Source organism: Centroberyx affinis, unplaced genomic scaffold (assembly GCF_046629955.1).
Source record: "Centroberyx affinis isolate AG114_WGS23_722 - 3 ecotype Tasmania unplaced genomic scaffold, CSIRO-AGI_Caff_v1 ptg001583l_1, whole genome shotgun sequence".
Lineage (NCBI taxonomy): Eukaryota > Metazoa > Chordata > Actinopteri > Beryciformes > Berycidae > Centroberyx > Centroberyx affinis.
In genome coordinates this window covers 1-27,145 of record NW_027280033.1, presented here as the reverse complement: position 1 = coordinate 27,145, position 27,145 = coordinate 1, and the positions used below count along the sequence as shown (strand labels likewise).

General features: G+C 41.6%; 2 protein-coding genes across 2 annotated transcripts; one reads left to right on the top strand and one right to left on the bottom strand.

The window, feature by feature from the left end:
- The first annotated feature begins 2,856 nt into the window (after window positions 1-2,856).
- rfx1a (regulatory factor X, 1a (influences HLA class II expression)) lies at window positions 2,857-20,585 on the top strand. Its single transcript, XM_071527856.1, has 18 exons — window positions 2,857-2,953; window positions 4,652-5,033; window positions 7,589-7,698; window positions 7,809-7,904; window positions 8,642-8,736; window positions 8,845-9,217; window positions 10,009-10,190; window positions 10,410-10,529; window positions 10,835-10,968; window positions 11,318-11,436; window positions 12,590-12,696; window positions 13,124-13,275; window positions 13,754-13,851; window positions 14,395-14,544; window positions 15,899-16,107; window positions 17,723-17,876; window positions 17,987-18,032; window positions 18,186-20,585. The coding sequence occupies exons 2-18, from the start codon at window positions 4,673-4,675 to the stop codon at window positions 18,344-18,346; spliced, it is 2,667 nt and encodes an 888-aa protein (XP_071383957.1). The 5' UTR covers window positions 2,857-2,953; window positions 4,652-4,672; the 3' UTR covers window positions 18,347-20,585.
- Window positions 20,586-22,854: 2,269 nt separating this feature from the next.
- Window positions 22,855-26,517, bottom strand: LOC139651038 (GATOR1 complex protein NPRL3-like; the record flags this gene model as incomplete). Its single annotated transcript, XM_071527866.1, has 6 exons — window positions 22,855-23,035; window positions 23,399-23,505; window positions 24,093-24,249; window positions 25,816-25,953; window positions 26,070-26,151; window positions 26,364-26,517. Coding segments are annotated over 6 exons (819 nt in total), but the record flags the coding sequence as incomplete, so codon positions are not given.
- Window positions 26,518-27,145: the final 628 nt, after the last annotated feature.

Here is a 27,145-nt window from a genome sequence, read left to right as displayed (position 1 = left end):
CAGACCAAAAGGTGGCATAATTAACCAATATGGCTGATGTCAGCGGCCTTCGTGATCTAATTGTGTTGCAGTATGTGAAGCACACCTGTGATTCCAAATCCTGATTTTTTTGTCACTTTCACTTCTTAAATTGCATCTAAATATGGAAAACATGCAATTATCATGGGTCATGCAGTGAGTGTGAGTATGAGGAGAAGCATATTGATATAAATAATTTCCCATATAAAGGCATCTGGTGTGACACTATGGCATAATGGACTTAATTAGCATACTGACCCACTGACTCATGCGTTTCCAATTCTAATTTTTTTCTCCATTCATATGCTTCCCTTAGGGCGTGTTATTCGTAGATATGATATCAGTTTCCATTGCTATGCAGATGATACACAGCTGTAATTATCCATCAATAACACTGACATGAAGCAAGCTGACTGCCTTCAGGACCTTCAAAACCAGATGTCTCAAAGCTTTTGCAATTAAATCCTGACAAATCAGAAGTCATTCTTATAGGTGCATGTGAAACCTTGGTATCATTTTTGACAGCAACCCATGCCTAGACAAGCATATTTAGTCAGTTGCACAATCTTACTTCCTCCAGTTTAAAAGACCTGCAAAACTTAGATCAGGATTATCTGCTAACAACCTTCACTGTTATGCATGCTTTTATCTCCTTTCACACACACTATTGTAACTTCCTTTTCATCGGTTTAAGCCAGCAAAGTCTTTCCAACCAAAAAATGCTGCTGCTAGACTCCTCACCTGTTCTGGCTTCCCACCACTGGCTCCCTGTAAAATCTAGGATCAATTTTTATTTTATTTATGATGCCTGCCTTATGCTTTTTTTTGGTCTGCTTTTTTGTTATTGTTTGCTCTCTCTATATACAGTATATTTTCTTGCAAAGCACTTAACCTTATTTCTGATTAGTGCTCTATAAATAAGGTTTTTATTATTATTATTATCATTATTATTATTATTATTATCATTATTATTATCATAAATGCTGACTACCAGATTTGTGTTATTCATGCTGAAACAAAATGTGTACAAAATGCATATGGAAAAAGACACTTGACAGGTTTTCAGAGACCATAGGAAGTTGCATTAACAAAATGCTGATGTGTAAAGTGTTCCCATGGTGAAACATCAATTCTCTGGCTTATTTCTACATCCAAATGTTATTGCCAATGTGTTTGTGTTTCTGTGCTGTTCGACCATGTTGACATGTCTATATGTATATAGTTCTTTTGTGTTTGATCATAATTTCCATCTCTTCCCCCTTTTAAGATGTGTTTTGAGTTTAAATATTCTGTTCTTAATCAGCTAGGATGCTTGCCAGACATTAGCTATTTAGCTATCAGTCAGTAAGTAAGTATATATAGTTTAGGGGCTAAATAAATTAGTCAAATTAAAGCAAAAAGGAGTACTCAGAATTTGATGTAGTTACAAAATGAATGTTCAGGTTGGCCACCTTACAGACACTTGTGGATACTCAACAAAATTAACTAGTCCTACCAGTTTAAAGAGTAGTAAAAGGAGGGGTAGAATATAAAGGTCATCCCGTTCAGAAGTAAAAATGATAAAAATATGGTGAATGGAAAGAACTGTGCTCTCATGAAGTGAACCTTTCAGACCGAATCAGGCATGCTGCCATGAATTCTGGTCCGCCTGATAAGATCTGACCCTCACTGACACCTCACAGGCCAATATCAGGTGGGCCTTTTTAACCATTGTGACCACACATCCCAATTATTTACACCAGTTTTGCCAGTTTTCATATCCCACAATTGAATCCACACATGGCCCTGTATAACCTCCCCCTGTGTATCATTTTCCATTTCCCTTGACAAGCTCTCGTAGTCTCTTTGCAGAACAGTGAGCCAGGAAGGACTGATACAGGGCCAGTGACATTTTCAAAGTCTGATAACATAGAAGTCATAATACGAGTCAGGCAAAAAAAAACACATTTCTATCTGTGCATCCACGTAGTCAAAGGTCGCTCGTTTGGGAAATGACAATGGGGATGATGAATTTGTAATTAATGTGATGATAACAAGCAAACAACATGGCATTTTATGGAGCGTGTCCAGCCTGACATTCATTTACACAGTGTCAGAGGGTGACCTGGGGAGGTCAAGAGAGTGATCATAGAACACTATGGACTATACTTTTTGTCAATGTGTTGTTTATGGACTGTGTATATTAAGATGACATCATGTGGTCCTCCTAGTTTGCCCCATAGTGCCTGTACCGCAGTATCATGACAGGCTTGGTAAGAACGGATGTGGACACTGAGCTAATTGCGTCAATCCACAAGGGATTTTTTTTTATTATCAACAGAATTGATGTACTGTTGAAAATGTTTCTATGATGAGTCAAACTGGAGGTATAAATTCTGTTACTTATGCCATTAATATGATGAGCTTAGTATCAATGCATCCTTGAGTGTATTGGCTTGGATCATGCAGATATGTATCATCATCAAAGGCATGACATATGAGGTGATCATAATTGTATTGTACTAGCCACTCTCTTATCAATAAATTATTACATTTAGTTACTATGTAGCCTAACTATCAAATCACTGACTGCAGAATTTTGATAAGCACTGGGATGAGCCAATTACTTTCCATGGCAGAGCATCCGCCTTAGTTGTAAAATTTCGTCTCTATGATAGACAGAGATTTTCCACAAATGGGCGTGGAAGGCTTTGTACTGGCAATTTTTATGGTCCTATGACTTTAAGACGATTTGGGAGTACTCAGCCAATCAGAACAACGAGGGGGGAGGGAAGGGAGCGGGTGGGTAGCAACAGTTGCCCTGGTGAGGACGAAGCGCCATAGCCACGGTAGCCCTGGCGACAAGAACCCAGCAACGAGAATCAACAACAACAACTGAATCCGCCAAAAAAAAAAAAAAGAAATTTACCGGTGGGAAATTCACTCGGAACCAGAGGTGAAGCTCTAAACATATTGGAAAGCTTTTCTGTCCACTAATGGTTCAAATGAAATTTGTACTGTTTTTTCCTTGTTGTTTCAGTAGCCATAACAGCAAGCTGGCTTCCAGTGTTAGCTAACGTTAGCCGGCTAGCTAGCTGTCGCATTGATAATCGCTCAAGTGTATTTCTTGAAGGGAGTAGTTGGTGCTGGCTACTCATTCGAGTAACATTGGATTATGCTTGCCATGACGACGCAGCCACAGATGCATGCCTAAGCAGGCCGTTGTTATGGCGATGTCAAATGCAAAGGGTACAAAATGGCGGTTGTTGTAGAGACCAGTTAGCTTGATACCAGTGTTACCTAGCTAGCTGGCTAGCATCAGTGCTGTCACGACAGGATTGTGCTTAACGTTACTATTATTCATAGCTGACGGAACGAGCTAACGTTACTGGCTACCAGTAACGGACATGCTACGTCATTTAAATTACATTTTAACATGGTGTGTTTCTTTGAACAGCTAGCTCAACGTAAAACCCCAGCCCATAGCTACATTTCTTAACGTTAACGACCAAAAGGGAAGACAAAAATGAGGTTAGACAAGTTCAAACTGCAGTTTTAGCTTGGGTTTTGTTAGCGTTACTTTATTACTAACGTTGAAGCAGGGGAGGAGTCGGCCTGATAGGCATCATTGGCAACTACCCTACTCAAATAATGGAAAGTTGAGAGAGCCACGACGGCACAACGTCAGGTGGCAGACACTTAATATGGAAGGGGCGTGGCAAAGAAGGGCGTTTTTGCAGGTGCTTCTGTCTGAATTCAATGTAGCAGTTAATTCAATTTGCGTTTTTACAGTCCTATAATAATGGTTATTGTTACTAATCGGCTATTAATTCAAGGGATTTCTTATTTCGGATTTAGTGAACAGACTTAGGTCATAATGTAGAAGAAAACCTATTCTTCTGTCCCAGTGTTGTGTCCTCACTGAAGTGTGTGAGTGACAGAGAGAGCGAGAGCGCGAGAGAGTCTGTAGTAGAGACAAAGAGGAATGTTTGTGGACGGTGTCAACTCTACACCATCAAGGGGGTTCAGATAAAAGACTGTTGGCCCAAATGATGGCTAAAGTGTACATTTAATCCTCCCTTCATTGTGTGTTACATGAGGAGAAAGCATAACAACAGAATTTGAATGCTTTGAAAAATTACTGCAGTTCTGAAAATGTGGTAAGGGATTTTCCCAACTTCTGCTACAGGCATATACTGTATGAGTGAAAGCCCATAGGCTGTGTGATCACATTACAGGTAATGGGACACCAAATGCTTTTTCCTGTCAGTCCTCCTCCCCCACATCTCCTCGCTAGCTGCGCTGCTGACAGGTTAGCTAGAGGAGGACTTTCAGACATAGTCCTTTTACTAATTAATTTGAACATAATACTACAAACGAGGACGCAGAATTACTCCTTGTGCCTCCAGGATGTGAAATGCCAACCTACCCAGGCCAGTCAAATCAAACAAGTTTATCGTGAGCTCTAAAAAGCGCTGCAACGAATACAGTTAAACATGTTTTCATTTGTGTAGTTGTTAGGTAAACATTTCTGCTCTCATCTTGCTGTAATTATATTTTTAGTGTATTTAAAAGTTACATTGATGACATTTGGCCGTTTTGTTTTTGTTTTGAAATGTATAACTAGTTGCTCATTTCTTTTTCCTGTTGTCAGTGGTGATTCCCAGCTCTTGTGATGGCCACCTCAGGCTACGTAGGTGAGATCCAGCCGACAACCCAACCCCAGGGGGCCGGTGTAACTGTCACAGCTGTACAACCTGCAGCCAGCTCCACCCCTGCCACTGCCCCTCAGTTTCTGGCTGAGATTCAGACCACTGTGGCCACTCCCACTGCTGTCACACCCACAGGCCAAACCACTCCTGCTGAGCAAGCCGCTTCCATCGCCACCCAGAAGCCTGCAGCTGGTAGCCAAGCCCAGCCCACAGCACAGGCCCAACCGGCTCAGACACAGTATGTGACTGCAGAGATCCAGGGCTCCCCCACACAGTCTGGGAATGCTCAAAGCACACCTCAGTACATCGTAGTTACTGTCACAGGTAAAGGCTGAGCATCACACACCATTATAAACTACTGGGAGTAAATTAGACCTGGGGTGGGGGTGGGGTGGGGGGGTTCCATCCAATCTCCACCTCTTAAATCCTGTCCCTGCTCTATTTTCCTCCTGTATGTGCGGTTATAGGTGGTACTACATAAATAAACATAACTTTGTTATTTATAAACCTTCAGTGTGTATGTATTTGGTAGTGTTGGAAAGATAAATGTTCTTTCATTTAAGTATACTTACATTTCCAGCAGGTAAGAACAGTGATCAGTGGAGTTCTTTGTTTTTTGGGTTTAGAAGTAATCTCACAGATAAAGAATTTCAAATGTATGGTTCTTTCAGGACCATAATGTTTCAAAGTATTATGGACCATTTAGTCACATTTAGGGTGAGAAAACAAAACATTTGTTCTGATTGAATCCAAACGTTCTATCAGTCTCTGAATTTTGACCTGCTGAAATGGGTGTTTGAAAACAACAGATTTCCATAGACTTCACCAAACACGTAATTTGTGATAAACTGCGACCAGCTTGGTGCTTGGGCAAGCCAACATGTATGAAAAAATGGTGCTAAATGTGCTAAATTGACTCACTCAGAATTGGAACTTGGGATCTCTGGCATGGCAAACCTTTGCTTTACCAACCAAGCTAAAATCAGAGCAGTCAGGCTCATAGAATCTTTATAGCTGTGTTCCACAATGGCACATGTGCAGTAAGTTTTTTTGAAATTTTTGGGACCGACCAACAGACTGACCAACAGAGTGACTTATGACTTATGACTAAAGATACCTGCCAAGTGGCTGGGAGAATTGACAAACTTTTTAGCCACTAGAGCTGGGTACAGATGGCCAGTGCTTTTCTGGCACCGACCAAATCACGTCAGAGCTACCGAAAAATGTTAAAATGATCGGAAATTTCGGTACCAACATCAGCACCTGGCATCTGGATTACAAGGGCCATATAACCAGTGGCGGGGAAGAGCAGCTCACTCAGTTCACTCACTTTATTGATCCCCATTGGGAAATTAGGTTGTTGCAGCAGGGAAAAATAATATATATAAACACACAAATAGAATAGAAGATAAACAGTAAAAGGAGGATATAATGCATTTAAACACCGTTTGGTACCAAGGGAAATAGAGATAATAGTGGAAAAGAGTCCAGGAGCTGCTGCATCTGGCATTACAATGATATGAAACCACTTGAAGAGAGTTTTGCCAGTTTTGCTGTACTGTGGGTGACGTTGTGTGGCACATTCTCTCTGGCTTGTCCCTGGATTAACACGGTTTCCCAGTAAATTATTTTAGCATGCGGATGACTTTCTGACCTCACCTGGTAATACTCCTGCCTTCCACAGAGGGCTATAATTCTAAATATTTAAAATTAAATATTACACTATTAAATAGTTTAAATAGTTATAATAAGGCTTTTAAATCGTATAGTTTTGATTGCTTTATACTGTTAAAGTGAAAAAGATAAATTAATGCATATTGAATTTCACAGTTAAGTGAGTTTAAGTGTTATTTCTTTTAGTTGGGAAAAACAATGGCAAAAATTATGTAATAGTAAAAAAGAAATGAGGCTATTGCATTACATAATGAGTTTTTATTCAACATTGATATTGAAAAAAAGTACTGTTGTGGTACCGGTATTTAATTCAAGGAAGTGGCATCAGTACCAGTACTAAAATTTTCAGATGATACCCAACCCTATTAGCCACCAGTCAAAATTTGCTAGCATTTGCCTATTGGTTTATGTTTACTTCCCAATTGGATCATAAGTTAAGGTGGCGTTTTGGAGCTGTTACAAATCATATTATGAGATGTGATTTCTTTTTAAAGCTGTCCAAAATTCTTTGAAAGCCTTTGTGTTGATTTTAAGAATCAACATATGAATTTAGAATGTTTAGGTCATTTATGTACCTACCTATGTATCTACAGTACCACATATACATTAATTAAATGCACAGCTGCAATGCTTCACTCCATCAGACCAAAATTTAAGAGTTACTGCTCACACATGATGATACTGAAACTTAAAGTTCCTTAAAGACTTCAGTCAAATTTCATTTCTGTAAAATGGTATTCATTAATATGTGATAATTAGTTATATACAGTCTTCTTTATTATGAAAACTAGCCTAGAACTTACACAGACACAATGTACAACTACAAATGCCAATACCTTATGTAACATCACCATCTATAACCATGTTCTTAAAGGGCAATAAAATGTGATACTTCAAACATATACTTTAGAATTGGAATTGTATACAACTGGGCCATGCGACATAGGAAGATTATTCAAATATATAGTCATTCTTTCACACGTTCAAAAAACACTTGTGTGCCAAGAACGAAGAGGTGTCTCAGTTTACCATTTCCTGTTCACGGTTTTAGGATAAGTTACTGTTATTGTCATGACTCATACAGTTTGAGACTTTGCATGAAAGAGGAAATGTGAAATGATTAAATGGTAGCCAGCATATCGGCAAGGTAAATAGAGGAAATGACTTGTAACAGTACTGTAACCCCCCCCCTCTCTGTCCTTCAGAGGGCTCCCTCCATTCTAGTGACAGTGTGTCAGACTCCAGCCCCCCTCCGGCTGTGGTGCAGACGGGAGTTCCCACACAGGTGGTTCAGCAGGTACAGACGGCTCAGCAGGTAAAACATGCACACACACTCAAAATACATGTTTCCTCCACAGCTGTTAACGTAGCAGAAGAAGTTATTCTTTAATCCATCCTGTGTCCTGTGTATGTTCATGTCACCAGAGGTCTGTGGTGCAGGCCACCTCTCAGATAGCCAAGACTGAGCCAGGCACCCAGCTCAGTGTCACCAGCCTACAGCCTGTCCATATCAGCCAGGAGGTAAATCAAACACACACACTAACACACACAGCTTATCATTGCTGATATCTCAGTGGTGGTCAAGTATGACATTTGAAACTCACTTGCGCAGTCACTGACCAACACACACACAGGAATACGCATGCACACAGGTTATCGCAGTTGCCATTACAAAGGGGGTCACTTGTGACCTCCGACACATCCAAAACTTGATAACTTCATCACATATAGCCTCAGTATTAGTCAGCTCATCACATCTATGGCCGAACCTCACCACTGCTGGATTCCAGCTCCCCTCTAGCACCAGGGTGTCAGCGTCAGGCAGAGACAGGGAGCTAGAGGAGTGGCAGCTGCAGCAGGAGATCGGACAGCCAGAGTACCTGGTCCGGGCAGCGGCAGACTACCGCATGGACGACCCCCCCTACATGCCCCTCTTCCTCCCCTTGGGCTTCCCTCCATATGCGCTCTCACTGTGTCTGCACTCTGTTGGTTTGGAGACAGAGATAGGAGCCTACCCTTCAGTCGCCACCTCAGGCCACAGTCAGCCACTGCTGCTGGCCACAGCAACAGCTCTCCAAGTAGGTCAGGGGGACAGGGAGAGACTGCTGGTATAGAGTTAAAGGGAGAGAGAATCTTTGTTTGTCGGTAAGAAATGCAAGTGTACCTGAATGAGCTTAGGATTCGCAGGTAATGAAGTGGTTGATGTGGGTCGAATAGGCAGGGAGGGATTTACCAGATTTTGCATGTGTGTTCCTCAGGTGCAGCAGCAGCTGACACAGGTGCCAGTGCAACATGTGTACACCAATCAAGTGCAGTATGTGGAAGGAGACGGCAACTACACCACCAGCACCATGTTAGAATAACACTGAATCCATCAATTTCTCACACACATTCAGACATGCACGCATACAGAACATTTCTTTCAGCTCTCCCTAACACTTTTTCCCTGTCTCCCATCCAGTCGTTCCAGCAGTTTCCCCTACACAGACACTCCCCTGTACACCCAGACCACAGCTGCCCAGTACTATGAAGCTCCGCCCACCTCAGGCTCACAGGCCTCCACCCCCGGTACACCGCTCACCGTCTCTGTGACCGCTGGCACAACAGGGGGCGTGTCCATGTTTGTGGCCCAGCCCACCAGTGCAGCAGGGGGAGGGGCCACGGTGGTGACCACAGGGGGCACCACCAATGGGGCAGGGGATGGGGCAGGCACCAACGGTGGTGCAGCGGGCAGCTATGTGATCCAGGGGGGGTACATGCTGGGAAGCAGCAGTGGAGGGGCGAGTGGCAACAGTCAGAGCTACTCACACAACGCCCGTGCCTCCCCAGCCACTGTGAGTATTACAGAGGGCGAGGAGAGTAGCGTGCCGTCGGCAGACAAGAAGGTATGCAGAGGCGCCAAGCGCAGGAATCTCTTCTCGTTTTGTTCTCATCCACACAACCCTCTGGTGGCGCACGCTGATGACGTCATAGTTGAGTTTTGTCAAGTGGAAAGCACAATTAAAAAAACTTGGTGATTTGTATTAGGACCAGAAAAGGTTAACTGTGGGTTATACAATATAAGTTTTTTGTGCAATGGTCCCAAAAACTATGTTGTAACATACAGTATTTTTAACTGTGATTTCCTACTCATAGACAACAAAGCCATGACCTCATCATGTTTCATGTCATTAAAGTGCATGTGATTAGAGGCATTTTTAATTTTGCCTGAAATGCCACAACGCTGTATTTTTCATCCCAAATTCATCATATTTAGCCCCATATGATAATGATAACCAATCTATGTTTGGCAAACATCCCATCAATATTCCAGGTCATTAATTCATTGCATACCAAAGTTGTATGCCACGGCACGCAAACAAATGTATTTGTGTTTTTATTTCTGAATGAGCAACAAACCAGAAATGTGAATGTTTTAGTTTGTTAATGAGTTTGTGTTTGTATGTATGTTTAATTGAACTGAAAAACATCTATGTGTGCATGTACTATATTTAACTGAATAATGTGTGTGAAGCTGCCTTTTAGCTCGGCATACTCGCATAATTTTGATGTGTGTTGTTCTACTTGTGTCTACAGGCTTTGCTAACTGCTCCAGCCTCTTTCTTTTTCCCTGCCTGCGTGTCAGGTACAGTGGTTGCTGGACAACTATGAGACAGCTGAAGGAGTGAGTCTGCCGCGCTCCACACTCTACTGCCACTACCTGCTGCACTGCCAGGAGCAGAAACTAGAGCCTGTCAATGCTGCCTCCTTCGGGAAACTCATCAGATCCGTCTTCATGGGGCTACGGACACGACGCCTGGGCACACGGTAAGATGGGTCATCAGTCGCACAAACTCAAAAAGGCATGCATGTGAATGTTAACTTTATGTGGACGTGAACACCTGCATAGGATTACGTATTACACGGTCATAAGAACCAAGATCTAATGTATGTGGACATGGGGCTACACACACACACACACACACACACACACTCACACATATATTCATAACCCACTTACACGCCTGTTTTCTCTATTCCCCGCAGAGGTAACTCTAAATACCACTACTATGGGCTGAGGATCAAGGCCAGCTCTTCTCTTATTCGTCTGATGGAGGACCAGCAGCACCTGGCCATGAGGCAGCAGCCCTTCTCACAGAAACAGAGGTACACACATACAGGCAGACCACTTATCATTAGAACACTTGAACCTTTTATCCCCACCTGTTTATTTATGCAGTTCTTCCATCAGATCCTACCCAAACTCTATGTTGTGAAGTAAAGATCTGTGTAAGCAAACAGCCCATAGGCCGATATGAGACCAGTTTTCTACACGACCAGTGGTGCTACTTGGTCCAGAAAGGATTCTGGTCCCACGGTTGACAAACGCACGCATTGTTTTCAAGGAAACTTGACTGATTGATCATCATTGTGTAGACCTGAATGTTGTATTTTGTCCCTGCTCTCATCAGGTTGAAGCCAGTGCATAAGGTGGAGGGAATGACCAATGGCACAGCGTCGGGAGCGGGCCAGCAGCAGCAACAGCAGCAGGGGGCAGGACTCGTGGACATCAGCACCCAGGTTCAGCAGTACCAGCAATTCCTGGGTGAGTTTTTTGCTCTACATCACCATGATACAATGGACACATACCTACAGGTTATTGATGTGCTGGCATGGAACTGATAGGACTTGCACAAGATGTCAACAAATCACAAACTTATGATCCCCTTATGGAAGCGGTGCCATTGGCCAGATCTTTTGCTAGAAATGCATCGTATTGCATTTCAGTCACATTCACAGTCAGGCATGTGCCAAAGATGTCAATCTTTTTTGACATGTATTATTGTGAGAATTCATACATATAGTACAATGTTATTCAGAGCAATTACTGAATACTCCCTGTTTTTTATGTAATTTCTTTATGAGTAACCACTGTCCCTGTGTTCTGTGTCCAGACGCATCCAGAGCCCTCCCAGAGTTCCCAGACATCGACCTGCAGGGGAAGGCTCTGCCAGAGGGCATCGAGCTGGAGCACATCAAGAGCTTTCAGCTGCTTTACAGGGAACACTGTGAGGTAACTGGCTGAAGTTAGCTGGCTGGAAACCTTTGATTATTGACAGGGTAGTTTGGGTTAGGGCTGAACGATACTGACAAAAAATCGAATTGCGATTATTTGACAGAATATTGCAATTACGATTTAAATTGTGATTCATATCAGGTATCAAGTTTTTCTTTAGAACACTAAGTTATTTCTGACCACTAGAAGGTGACAGAAACCGCAACACATTTTGTAAACACACAGCGAAGCTACTGGGTGACAGAAGCCCTTAAAGACAAACCGTGCATAAAGGCTAATGGATAAAATAAATACCTACGGAGAAATATCTAAGGTTACCAGTCTCGCTTTGCCAGATTTTTCTCCCGCTGAAGGTTACATGTCCCATGATGATTAGTGAAGAGGTAGGTAGCAAGTTTACTAGTTGAAAATGTTTACTCGTTTGCTTCATCGATTCCGCCATTACTCTGGCCGACTTTGACAACAGCTTGTTTATATCATTACGTCTCAGGGAAATCTCCATGTAGCACATGTTAGTTTCAGGATTGGTTACAGGGTCTGAATTTGCTTATTGCAGGTTTAACATTGTTTAAAGAAAAGTGATTTTGTAAAAAAAAAAGCCAGTGTGCAGGATTTACTGTTTTCACCAATATCGCACTTTCTTGGACCAAAGATTACCTGGAGCTCTAAAACACCTTGTTTAGAAATCCATTTTGGACGCCCCTTTCTCTTAAGCAATTAATTGCAGCCTCTGCGATTTGGAAATTGCAAGTTCATATTGCGATTTCAGTCCAGCTGTAGTATGGATCTATCCCGCTGTCTGTGTGGTCAGTAAAGGACTACTTTAATCAAAAATGAACCAGATATAATCAAATATGCTGTGTCTTTGGTCAGGGAAAATTATTTTACTGGAAAAAATATATAAAGTGCAGGCTGTTAGATAACTGGCCACAGTCAGGTGAAACTAATGTCAACAAACTTGGGACTTGGAGGGTATAGAGGTAATCGGCCAAATGTAAAAGTAAAATGGAACAGAATGGAATCATTTAAAAAACAGCAGAAGGGTATTATTCTACCAACACCTATTAATATTACCTCTGATAATCTGTATGCTCTCAGTCATTCATTGTCAGTCATTGATGTTTGAAGTGTTGTCTCTGTTTTCTGTCAGGCCATACTGGATGTGATGGTCAACCTGCAGTTTACCCTGGTGGAGACCCTGTGGAAGACCTTCTGGAGGTTCAGCCAGAATCAGGCTGGAGATGCCACGCTGGCTGTGTGAGTGAACACATACACACACATTTAAAAGTAGATTTTTGTCATAAGCATAGTCTGTGTGTTAGTGAGAAAATCCTTGCACTGCACTTGCGTTCACACTTTTTACATTTTTTACAATTTTAGGCATTTAGCTGATGCTCTTTTCCAGAGCAATTTGCAGCGTGCAACAGTAGAATAAGCTTAAACTCAGAATGCCATTACAACCAACAATAAGCAATAGATGTAAAGAAAACACTCTGTCTCTAGAAGGATTTAAAAAATAATTATTGATAAAAGTTCTAGGTAACGAAATAGTACTCACTGTAAGTCGTTGTTGATAAAAACATCAGCTAAATGCCTAACACACTGTAAATGTTAAAAGGAGCCAGGGAGAAAAGGTAAAAAATGTTTCTTTTGACCAAAATGGTTACTGCTTGTGTTTTCCCAGTCATGATGAGTCAGAGAAGCGTCTGCCCAAGTCCTGCCTGGTGTTGCTGTGTAAGTACGATCCAGTGCTGCGCTGGAGCCGTGACTGTGACAACAGCCTGTACCAGGGCCTGGTGGAGATCCTCATCCCTGACGTCCTCAGGCCCATCCCCAGTAAGGCCCAAGACCAAGCATTAGTGATGCGCGGGTCAATCCAAAACCCGCGGTTTATCCGCGGGTGGGGCGGGTTAGGGTCGACTGAAGATGATATTGAGAATGCATTCTACAACTGAACTCACTCCCTGAAAATTCAGGTATTGACTACCGAATTTGAGTCCGAGTAGTGTGTACCAGAACCGGACTGGACAACTAGTTCAATAAGTTTTAAATTTACACACTGCAGCATTAAGTATTAGGCTACCTTAGTTACACGAGTCTTTGGAAAATTACCTGGCATCCTGAATCTTTTTTTTTTTTTTCGGGTTGCGGATCGGTTTCGGGTCGTTGTTTTATGTGTATGAAAATGGGTCGGGTGGGTTCGGATATGTGTCGAATCGGGCGGTCGCGGGTTGAAAAAACCCCCATGAGTGAGCCTGGATCTCAGAACTAAAACCACAATCAAATTTCAAATCAAATTTCCCCCTGTCCCCAGGTGCCTTAACTCAAGCCATCCGCAACTTTGCCAAGAGCCTGGAGAGCTGGCTGACCACCGCCATGATGAACATCCCCGAGGAGATGGTCCGCATCAAGGTACGCTCCCTGTATATCAGCCTTCCCTTTAGCCTAAAATTGTTGGTACAACTTGGTTTCTGAACTGCTAAGCAGGCTGTTTCAAGCCTGCAGGGTCAGCCGTCCTGTAAGCCTATTGTTTTTGAACCTGATGGCTAGGTCAGGTTAGATGGGTGTAATACTGTGAACTTTGTGTGAGTCTAAGTGTAGATACAAGGTAGTGTAGATGAGCATCGGCCTGATCAGTGTGGACAATTTAGCTCTGGGACAATAGAACTTGCTGTTGAGTCATCTGGAGGTGTTGTTGGCCTAATTCAATGAACTGCAAAGACAAACCTACTCTCACCCCGCCCCTTCTTCCCTTTAACATCCAAGTCAGATTCCTAGATGCTCACCCAAAATAGCTGCTGTTACATCCAAGTCTTGTGTATTTGTAGATGTATATGTGTGTGTGTCTGTGTGTGTGTGAAAGCATTCGTATTTTTCCACGTCTGCCATTTGTATGGCACTACACACAAGTACACACCCTCACATCCCTCTCATCTTCTCCCTGTCCTCCGTCAGGTAACGTCAGCCAGTGCGTTTGCCCAGACTCTGCGCCGCTACACCAGTCTGAACCACCTTGCTCAGGCAGCCCGCGCCGTCCTCCAGAACACGGCCCAGATCAACCAAATGCTCTCCGACCTCAACCGGGTCGACTTTGCTAATGTCCAGGTCGGTCTAATCTCTTAACACTGTGCATCTGGTAGCCTTCATGGCAACTCACATGTATTTCAGTATCTTGGTTCAACCTTGCATTAGTCTTAATGTTGTGCATATGCTGTGAATTCTAGCCTGTGGTTTAGCTGAGGCATCATGTGTAGGGTTGCAAAATTCCGGGAATTTTCAAAGTTGGAAACTTTCCATGGGAATTAACGGGAATTTATGGGAATTAATGGGAATTTATGGGAATAAACGGGAATAAACCAGGAATTTACGAAATTGAAGGTGTGCTCTTAATAGGGAACTTAAATATAGTTGGGGAAAATATATTTTAGCATAATCCTGACTAAAACAACCAGATATCATGCAAGTACAGTTGAATATCTATGCTATTCCTCAATCACATGCACATAGCACACTGCTTACTGCAGGGCTATTGAGACCACGCCCCCTACATGCACTGTGCATTCCTGTGCATTTTTGTTAATTTTTGAATGGGTTGGGTCGGGGGGATGAGTAATATTTAACTCAACATTCATGTTTTTGTTTTTCAATGAAAGAATTGATTGTTCAATAAAATATTTAACACTTGATAAAGTTCTACTTACAAATAAATCTGTTTTAATTGTATTATTTTGGATGGATGTCTGCTTATAACAAAACAAATATTTATGCTTGGATATGATACCTTTCCATTAAATTACCCTCAATTCCCAGTTAATTCCCATTAATTCCCATTAATTCCCATAAATTCCCATAAATTCCCATCATTCCCATGGAAAGTTTCCAATTTGGAATATTTCCAAAATTCCCCAGCTTAACTTCCCATGGAAATTTACCGGAAACTTTCCGGAAATTTACCGGAAATTTTCCACCCCTTTGCAACCCTAATCATGTGTGACAGTGGCAGGGTGGTTAGCTAGGTGTTGGTTCTGTGCTCACTGTACTTCACATAAAACAGAAAAAAAAATACATACACACTCTACAACTAAAGAAAGATATTGAGCAGTCACTCTCACTGTAATGTACTGTAATGATTACTTTTCTTTAACCCCCATTTACCCAGGCAAAGTAGACTGAGCCCCCCCCTCTCCTCCAGGGAGGTCAAAGTGCAGGGTCTGAATCTGGTTGGGATTCGGTGTCTTGCTCAAAGACACTTCAGCAGATCAGTTACTTTTTGATATGAACTTGAACCTGAACCCTCTGCTTGAAGGACAGTCTCTCTAAACATTAGGTCACCCTGCCGCCTCAGGATATTGTCACATACATTCAACCCTGGACGCTGTCTGCTACTGCCACAACTAATAACAGGTGTGACAGCCACATAGTGACACCTTGTACCCCACCCCACCGCCCCTCTCTACAGGAGCAGGCTTCGTGGGTGTGCCGGTGTGAGGACCGTGTGGTCCAGCGACTGGAGCAGGACTTTAAGCTGACCCTCCAGCAGCAGAACTCCCTGGAGCAGTGGGCCGCCTGGCTGGACGGTGTGGTCTCCCAGGTCCTAAAGCCCTACCAGCAAAGCCCAGCCTTCCCTAAGGCCGCCAAGCTCTTCCTGCTCAAGTGGTCTTTCTATAGGTGAGACGGAACAGTTTGATGGTCAGAGTGAGAATGAAACGTTTTGGCTTATTCTGTAGAACTTCAGGCAGTTCATAAATAGGGTTGTGAATCGAGACCCAGTTCATTTGACGAACCAGGTCCAATGTTTCCTGAACTAACAAATTGAAACACGTTTGCGTTATTGATTCCCATTATTGATTCCCCATTAATCTCCATGATTAAATTTTAATTCATTCATTCATTATCAAATTGTTTCGCCCTCCATTCTTCCCTCATCTGCTGTGTGTGAGTGACTGTGAGGGGTAGTGAGGCTGGGGAGCAGTGACAGGCGCAGTCACATTAGGAGCAGTTTCGGAGCAGTGTGGCTATATTTCTATTAAGAGTGTAGTTTGTTCTCTTTGTCACTCTGCTGTGAGCTTCAGCTACTCAGCAGCTCCTGAACTGACCACATTCTGCTCCCGCTGAGCTTCACTAATTCATGTCACAACCTCACAGTGACACAGTGTACAGTTTTGGAGGTAAGGTTATTATGAACATAATGATAAAACTGTATGGTATGAACAGTTAATAACACTTTTTATTCATTCTAAATTAGGATTGGTAGCAGAATTTCAATCAGTTCAGTTTCAGAATCGTTAAGGAATCGAATCATTAAAGCCCCTTCATCTAGAATATTTACCTCAATATATCATGATCAAATTCTATCAAATTAATTTTGATAGCATAGTGTAATGGCTGTCAAAAATTAGACCATCTAGGTGTAAATTGGTTCATTCTCTTTGTCCTGGGGTAAGGTTTGGTGCAAAATGTGCAGGACTGACTTAAGGCGCAAAGATAGAGCCTCAACCACAATGGAAAGATGACTCACTTTGATTGCTCTACTTGTTCATATGGAAACAAATGCACAGACATGAACAGATACCGTCCAGTCCCTCAGCATAGATTAACCACCACAATAACTTGTCTTCTTACACAAGTTTATTCCAGTTCCATTATTCAGTTTGCAATATGTGACAATTTCACATCACCTCTTCTATATACATATTCGGCTTCTCTCTGCATTCTGCAGAGGGGGGAACAAGTGGCGAGTGCTCTTTGTGACAGTGATGTAAAACACTACCACTCAAGTTTCAATTGCTGCTGGCAGCAGCTTTAAGGAAGAATCGTCAACATTGATAAAATCATATCAACCCTATGCATAAGGTCAAATGGAACTGGAATTATTTTAAATGTTTATATTTGGTATGTGATAAAAATTACAGCCTAGAAGCCTATTCACACCCCTGTTGATTTTTTCATGTTAGTCCACTTGACACATTCTGTGTGAATGTTCACACACTGTCTGCTAAATGTTCCTGCATCTAAAAAAAGAGACCGTTTCAATTTTTAACTGTAGCCATTGGGACCTATTCTGATCATCTTGACATTCACACGTTCACATTTTCATACCACTGTTTTTCATTGGGTTGGTGTGAAGCATCTTAAATTAGAGTTTTCCCATGCTTTGAGCCTTGTCATAGTGAAGCACTGAGAAAGACTTGGTATTCTAAATTAGTGTAGAAGTGAACCAGTTGGAGAACATACAGTGCACAGTGATTTAATCAACCCTCCACCCCTCGTCTCCGTCCTCCAGTTCCATGGTGATCAGGGACCTGACCCTGCGTAGTGCTGCCAGTTTTGGCTCCTTCCACTTGATCCACCTTCTGTATGATGAGTACATGTACTACCTGATAGAGCACAGAGTAGCCCAGGCTAAAGGAGAGACCCCCATTGCTGTCATGGGAGAGGTACATACACACACACACACACACACACACACACACACATATAAGCATCAAAATGAAATGATAACCTAAACCATGTTTACAGTGTTAACACATTCTCTTCTCCCCTCCAGTTTGCCAGTTTAGGCCGCAGTTTGAACCCACTGGATCCCGACAAAGGTAACTTGATTACTTGCCTTCACTATGCCGTGTTTATGCTGTGGTACAGTGCTGCACTGTACTATATCTCACAGTAACTACTGCTGTCAACTGCAGTGTGTTGTTCCAAGTATTGTTTTGTAACAAACTCCCTTCCCTTTGTGTCTGTCCCAGAAGACGAAGAGGAGGAGGAGGATGAGAGTGATGAGGAAGGTCAGGAGCTGTCCCTCCCCTCGGATGGGGCGGGGCTGGGAGAGGAGTCTCTCGAGCCTCCCGCCAAGCTGGCCAGAACTGACCAGAGAGTGCTCTTCGCCACCGGCTCAGCTGACAACTGAACAGAAATTAACATTACGAGACACTCATCGATTATATGATAACACACAAACACACAGATGTACAAAGTACACTAATTTATACACTTGATATTACATGTAGATCTTGTAAATGTGAGTGTGTGTGCAAACACAACCGCTGCAGTCTGTCCCACATAACTGTCCTACTTGTCTACACTTACACAAACAAAACACACACCCATTCAGTACCACTACAGCCTGGATGGCACAAATGCCCCCCTGTCCGCCACACTGTAAGCACAGACTCCGCCTGGCACAAACGATTAAATACACAATCACCGGCATGGCAGCAGAACGTGGCTCCACCAGTGACCTGACTCTCCCAATGCAAAGAGAAGCGCAGAGCGTGTTGACCTCTCCGCCTGGGGTCAATTATATGGATCTGTACAAATGAACTAGGAGCCGGCATGTGTCTCTCATCGCGTTGCAGCCTCACTGTCTCTTTGCTGAAACGCTTCTGCTCACCTCGGGTCCTCTTTCCATAACTGTCACTGCCGTATCAAAGTGGTCTTGAAAATACTATGATGTGTGTAACGTCTGCGGGAGAAGAGAAGGGCGCAAAAAATGATGCTCAGCAGTACATGGTTGCTGAGCAGTATGTGCCCGCTTAGCTGTTATTTGTCAAAGGAGAGACGCTCGTGGAAGACAGCAGATCATTGGGATTATGGGGTCAGTTTGTCTCGTGTGTGTTTCACAACCTCTATCGTGTGTTTTCTGTATGCTTGTATGAGCACTGGGGTCACACCGGTCTGCTGTTACTTCTAGAGTCTGACTGAAAGTGTTTTTTGTGATAGTGTGTGTGTGTGTGTGCGTGCGTGTGTGTTGCAAGTGTGCGCGTTGTCTGGTTGTGTGATTGTAAGTCATGCCAAGTGTTGACTGTTTTTTTCAGTGGATATTTTCCAAGGCATTCGAATATTGATTTGGGATAAGTGTGTAGATTTCTTGTTTGATTTTATTTGCTTGTAAAGAAAGTGTTGTGGTCTTGGGGTGCCTGTCACAGCTACTACACACACTTGTAAAAAGAAACCAATGGCTGTGGAAAAGGTGCTCCCATTAGTTGCTGCAAAAAAATCCTCCCTCTTTTTATAGAACATCTGGTTCCTTGAGAGAGGTATGTGTCATATATCTGTGATTTAAGTGCTTCATTCCGGTCCATTTCATTGGTTCCTCTGTGGCTTCCTTTTCCTTTGACATATCATTTTTCTTGCCTTATTTCAATGTATTTTTCCATTTCTGTGCCAAACCTGCCTGCTTTTATCCCAGAGCCCATTGTTTTGTTTTGTTTTTATTCTCTTTGTATGTTTCAAGGAGGACTGTGCCTGAGTAAGAACAGTAATATATATACAATATACTGTATATTTATCCACTATTTTGAATTTTATTGTCACTAAGTGAACCTTTTGTGCAGTGTACGGTGCTGTGTCGTCACACATTGTAAGCAACCTTTGTGTGCATTTATTGATGTGTGTATTGAGTGTACGTTCAGTTCTCAATCCTTATCATTTGATGAATTTTCCACATACAGGCTAAGGCCCTGCCTTTTTGCACATATTGACTATTGTCTTTTAAAACTTGGATACAGAAATGTTCTCCGTCTTCTCTGGAGTTCTCTGATGTGTTTTGAGTGGTGCAGTGCAGGTGTCAGATTTCATGTGAAACTCCCCTGAGCGCAGGCACCACTCTCTGCGGTTAAGAGAGCTTGATGAGAGGCGAGACAGATCTGATGGCTCTTTTTGCGTAGTCCTCCACCAACAGTTATCTCCCCTCACTGTTCTTTCATATCACTGCATCTTGCGTTTCCGCCTTCCTGCCAATGGTTTTGTTTTGCATCGATCATCCATGTTCTTAAACACTGTTCATCATGATTGGTTGTTGTAAACATGTCATTATTTGATTTTTAAATTCTGTCTTTTAAATCTTTTAACAGCTGCAATGCACGTTTTCAACTAGCATTGCTAGCTTCAAACCAGCATGTTATCCTTTCTAGGGAGTCTACTGCTACCACAGCTGATTACATATCACTCCAATCTTTTAATGATCTACAGCATATAGAATGGCCATTCTTTACCCAGTGAGAAAAAAATGTTTTGTCATTTTTATAGTGCTTGGTTTCTTATGTACAAAAGCGAAACAAATAGGAAAAAAAGATGTCCAGTGGCAGTGTTTTATGAATTTGGTCAGCTGTAAGTATGACTGTGCCTTTGGAGGTGGTAGAATGCAATTCAGATGTTTTTAATTTTAAAGATATAAATTAAAGAATTTTTAAAATTGCACCCTCAGTCCCTCTTGTAGATTTCTTTTTTCAAGATGTTCCAAGAAGTACAGTATGTGTTTGTTTTGAACAATATGTGCAATATGTGCAGCCACACTAAAGCCGACACGTCTCACACGTCAGTGTTTGTGATCTTCGTGACCGACTGTGCTATCTGACATGCATCCGCTGCATCCTATTGTGTTAAATAGACTATGTGGCTTCCTGGGGGCTTACACACACACACACACACACACACACACACACACACACTACATTATCTAATAACAGTTCTGCTACATAAGCAGAGCAAATCAGTTGTTGAATTTAGCAAGAGCACAGGAAAACAACCACAAATAACTACACAAAGTATTTCTAAGTTTCCTAAAACACAATGTCTGCCTGTGTCCATAGTATACAACCCTTTGTAGTAGTTTTAGTGCTGTCAAGTACAGTGAATATTGGCATGGTGTAAGTATCAGTATCAGGAACATCAGTCACATTGAAAAACTGAAACACTGATAAGATAAGAAATAAAGGTAAAACTTAAATATAATGGAATCAAATGTGCAGAATACATAAAAACAGGATGTATGAGTCAGTATGAAACAGTATGAGTATACATCCAATCACAGTATAGTTTTATATTGAAAAAGCTCAGTTGACTTCCATTTTCATTTTTTTTCCAAATAAAAATAGAAGTTGTATGAAAATGTTGTATATAAGCATAAAGTAGGTCAAAGGATTGGATAAAATAAAAGCCTTATTGAAGTTCTAATATGAAGTTCATAGTAGTAGACAGAACAGGATGGGCATCGATCTCAATGAAAAATAATTTCTTTAAAAATGGTATCCAAACACTCAATAACTAACTGAATTACAAAGGGTACCTCCTGTTAGAGTTCATGATATTATAAACCCTGTCCTCTCTAGCTAGCCTGAACATTATGCCATTCTTGTCTATGTGAAATTCTAAAATAATATCATCTTAGGGCACTGAGGGTATTGAAAAAAACCTGAAGCACACATGATCCCACAGGATTCAAAGTTGGAATAGAGATTATAATTTAAAGCATGAAGAGGGAGATACATGGAAAGTTTGGGTAGAAGAATAATACACTGAAATATAAGGAACAGAAGTGTGTCACTCCACAAGTGAACTTTTGTACATGAGGGCTACAAGGTCTGTCTACCTTTCATAACACTATGCTGTGCCCCAGCATGGGAGGGTTCCAGGTGGTGCCCACCTTTCATAAAGAGGCATTGACAGATATACTTTCGTATTTCTATCTCGCTTGTATATATTCACGTCTACAATGTGAGCAGCTGCAATGTAACCCAATTTCCCCTCGGGGATCAATAAAGTATTTCTGATTCTGATTCTGATATAAGGCATATGGTCTGTCAAATCATCATAGCACATGTGGGCTACAGAGGCTGGGGCTCAGGTTCTCTTGTAAAACCCCACCAGAAATACTTCAGCCATACACAGATTTATCTTTAGGCTTGACTAAATAGCTTTTTCCAATAGAGATCACCTTGGTAAAGATCCTTTAGTGAAGAACTAGGCTCGATCCATCTGATTAGACTGAGCTGGCTTAATATTGACCTCTAGTGGTGAACTAGTAAGACTGTGCTTTGTTCTGTCTAGTGAGCAACTCTACCTTTTATTCACATTCCGCTTGTAAAAGCATATTGAACAGAACAAAACAGTCAAAACACATCTAAAAATAAATTGATATTTGCCCCTTTTTAATTCAACAGAGCATTGCTGCTGGTGGTCATTTATTAACAATATCAACACTGTGCTGCCAAAGGCAGGCTCAAAGCTGCCATTCAGAATACTAGAATCATACCTGATACATCTCTGGAAGTCAAAACCAACAGCCATATATTGCTGAATAATAAATACATTATTCTGTCTAATTTTTCTTCAAACAAGTGAGACACTCTGCTCGTCGGGTGAGATAATTTCACTTGTTTCCAATTCAGTTTCACTTTTTTCAGGTGTTTTCTGTGAACAAGCGTCAATATCTTGAAGCGAGGCACAATAAGGCCGGTTGCTCCATTAGTATCAGAAAAAATGACACGATTAAACAAATCATGTGGATTTACATTGGAAACCAGCAAGATTATATCACCATTTTTAACTTGATTTAACAAAGGAAAAAAATTAAGACTCAATACTAGATTAAATGACTTAAGGTGTATATTTTTGCAGTGTGTGTGTGTGCCTGTGTCAAGGAGTATGCTTATTTGCTGTGTATTTGTGGTGAAACACCAGTCCTACCTCCTGCACCGGAGCCTCCAGGGGGTTTCTGAACTCGGCCAGTGAGACAGGCAGTGAGAACTTGGCCAACACAGAGGGCAGATCATGACCGGGAAACTGCTGGGCAAACTGCTCTGCCAATGGCGAATACCTACACAGGGAGAGATGGCACGCATTATGCTACAACACACACCTTTTCCATAAACACAGGTCGTTTCTATTCATTTTCCACAAAACTAGTGCAGGAAAATCCATTTGAAGTCTGGTGTGTAAAGTAAAAAAAGCAAAGTGGTGCCAGTAGCCCGACCTAATTCTTTCATAACACATTTTGAAGGAGATTCACCAAGTACAGGGTTTGAAAATCATCATTTAAAATAAAAAGGCATGTTGGTGAGGCCTATATGAGCTCGTCGTTCATTAGCTCTGTCATTTCTCTGCCCAGGCCGAGGTTCTGATCCACGGCAGCTGTAAAAGAGGGAACAGCAGCCGGCCGGCTCACATCAGGGACACTCACAGGCAGATGTTGGCATGAGGAGACAGCATGTAGACGTTGTTCTCACACAGCGGGTAGATGATGATCGCTTTGCCCCAGTAGACCAAGTGAGCAGCAATTTGGAAGATCTGAGAGGAAATATAATGAAATTTCAAATAGTCTAAAAAAAAAAATTGAAATCCAGTTGTTGAAGGGAAATGTTAAAAGTTGTTGCTGCTACAGATTTGTTTTGAGTATAATTATCTTGTCCACTAGATGGAAGTATGACACCATCAATACAGTAACCCCTGCCGGCAAATAATATTGAGTGGTATATTGTTTTTTAACTTGATCTCAGACATTCTGAATTTTTCTACTTTCTGCACTGTTCTTTTCAGATACTACATACAGCTACGGGGATTATCATCTTCTATCCTCTCTATACTTAATCATGTATTGTTTGTATAAATTTGACGAGATGCACAACATTTTATGTGTTGTTCATATGTAAATTGTTAGAAAATAAAATACTATCACCAAACAATTTAACTGTGTTCACTGAAATGACTTTATCATCACCCTCTCAGTTAGAAATACATAAATCTGTCAGCTACACTTCTTTATATTAACAAAAGGTGCAATTACATTTCACAGTTTACATTTTAAGCGCAGAGTAGGGTGTCTGGTAAGTGTCGGAGACTGCAGCGGTGAGGTCGGTGCTGTGGCTGTTCTGTACCTGAAGCAGGGCCAGGTCTGCGTCCTGGGCGAGCTGCTGCAGGTTTTTCACCGCTGAGCAGGTTTTGATAAGACGCACCATAGCAGGGGAGCAGTCCAGAGGAAGCTGGCTCAGCAGCGCTTTCTCACTGTCCAGCAGCAGCAGGGCGTGATACGGCCTGGAGGAGACAAGACACCGAAACAGCTTCTGAATCAGTGGATTTCCTATTTACAGTTCACGAGTGCCTCCTTAAACACAATTAAAAGCATTTCAGCTGCATTTTAATCCTGATAGCGTAGGCTAAACTACCCATGCATATTTTGTTTTGACCATTATTTTACTGTATTTCAAACATCTTGCATACATTTCTAACGCATTTGCATCACTGAGGCCATACTGGACACAGAAAGAAATACTTATATTGGTTTACAATGTCAGAGCAGAAGAGAGAAGAATGGTAATTAACCTCATTGTTCATTACATGATTTCACATTAAGCTCTGTCAGTATTGTTGCTACAAGGCATTGCACCAGACTAAACTACAAGTATATACCTAACCCCAAGCCTACAATGTGCTGACATGATGAAGGGAGGAGTGTGAAAATTTCTTGCTTGACTTTGTGTTACAATTTACCAAAAAAAAACGCGCTCAACCCTCAGTTGGATTTTTCAGTTATGTGGGTGCTGAATCCTCAAAAAATTGTTCAGTGTGCCTTGCCCGAAACGTCTGTGCGGCAATAAATATAAATTAATTAATTGGAGTGCTGTCCTGGAGTATTTCGTTGACCTTGTGTTACAAAATGTGTTCCAGGGGTGGTCAGGGGAAATACAGCAATACAAATGTTTTAGAATACATCCTACAGATTCAGGAAAACTACTATTTGACCGTGTAACAACGTGTCAAGCCTGAGTTCTGGGGTTTCAATTACATGGACGCAATTCTAACAAACCTAAGGTAAGCTAAAAAAAATAAATAAAAAATGCCCAGAAGCATTACAGCAATAATCATGTATAAACTTTAGTTACCATCAAGATGAAAAGAATAAGAATCATACAGCCAACAGAACAGCAAAATCATCATAATTAGCATAAAATACAATGTTTTGATTATTTCAGTTGTTTTAAGGTTATTTGAAAAATGAATATATACTGGTCTGTTTCATGACTCCTGTTAGAGGTGGCTGAAGTTTCACCAGGTTCCTAGACTTGTCTCAAGCCAAAGAACCATCTCAATATCACATAAAAAAACAGGGAATAAGGAGTTAAGAAAGACAGAAGTTGAGAAGGATAATTCTGGTGTGAATATGTTGAGACAACATTAGGTGGCAGTATAGCCCACAAAAAAGTATGTTACAACCCGGCTCATGGAAGCAACAATAATTTATTAACTAAAACTAGGGGTAAATAAACAACACAAACTACATCAAACCAAAAGAACAGAACAAAAGGTGTGCATAGGTGAGGAGGGAGAGAGCAACTGATTGTCAGATGGCTTCTTAAGCCCAAGGAGTACACTGGGCCCAGGTGTACTCCAATCAGCCTCAATGATGACCCCACTCACCAGGCTCCTGCAAGACACAGAGCCAGGACAGTGGGAGGGTTGTCACACCTGGGTTGGCTGTAGGCCTCAAGGGAACTGTGAATCTCCTAGTATGCTGCTGGTCAGAGAAAAACTCATGGCTGAGATACCTAATTTACATTACCCAAAAAGTATAAAAGCATACTGTACGCCACAAAAACACACCTTATAGCCTTGAGACTGCGCTCTAAAGCCTCTGGGGGGATATGGTTGCCCCCAATCCGATGGATCTTGTGAGGTAAACAGAAGCTCACCTCCAGCCAGTTGTTAATATGCAGCCGCACCACACCTGTTGTACAAAGGCTGAAAAAATACAAATATCAGAGTCAGGTGTACGACTGAACATACATTGTGCATGGAAAGTAGAGAGGGGAAAATGAAGAGAAAAGGTCTGATGTGTGATGTGTTTGATCACAGACCTGTCATACGCCTCCTTCAGGTCCCTGGCCAGCTTACATTTGGGAAGAATCTGTCTGAATGGGGACTGGGGGCTTCCATCCGCTGATATCAGAAACACAGAAAACACGGTCAAAATACACGCTAAAATCTACCTTTAACCAGTTCAACTACAGACTTCCAACACAATATTAGCATACTGACAACCTACATTGCTCTATAATAAACGTGCCATAATAATGTGATGAATTTGAGAGAGGTGGGAGTTGCAGGGAGCTGTAGATTGTATTTTGAGGTGTGAGAAGTCTGGGCCTCACTCTCAGTCATGGTGGTGATCTCGTCCTGGACGGCCAGCATCAGCTTGGCCTCTCTGGTCAGGTACTGGCAGCGCCGCTCCTCGTGCTGCAGGGCTATAGCGATGCGGCGCGACAGGTTGTGCATGCAGCTGATGACAGAGGGGTCGGCATTGGCCTGTAGGGGGAAACCAAGAAACATCGTCATTTTGAGAGAAACAAACAAATGTTAGGTAATCAGAGAATTTTGACTTATTTTTCTTTAAAAATTACTCAAACCGATTAATCGATTATCAAAATAGTTGGCGATTAATTTAATAGTTGACAACTAGTCGATGAATCGTTGCAGCTCTATTCACAACAGCAAAATAAATATTAGCAACCCTATCACCTGTAGCTCAGTTTACATTTTAATTAAAAGAATACCAGCTTGTTTATTGTTGAATGAAATTCATGCCTGAAAAAAATCAAATTGACTATTCAGCTCGTTTTTGTGGAGGAATGATGTTAACATGTAACTTCAAAAAGGATTGAAAATATTATTTAAAATTGCATGTATACATAATATGCAAGTAAAATTATCATGTTTTTTATAGTTGTCACAGGTATATCTATTTCATAACTTCATGCATTTGTCTTCAATGTTTTTTTTGTTTTTATAAAATACAGAATTCTGTAATTTACCATCATTTGATATTATGAAATGGATTAGTTGCAGTAATTTTCCAATACATGCAATTCATATAAAAACAAAGCCAATGTGTATGAATAACATGTAGAATAATTATACCAGGCCTTTACAAGAT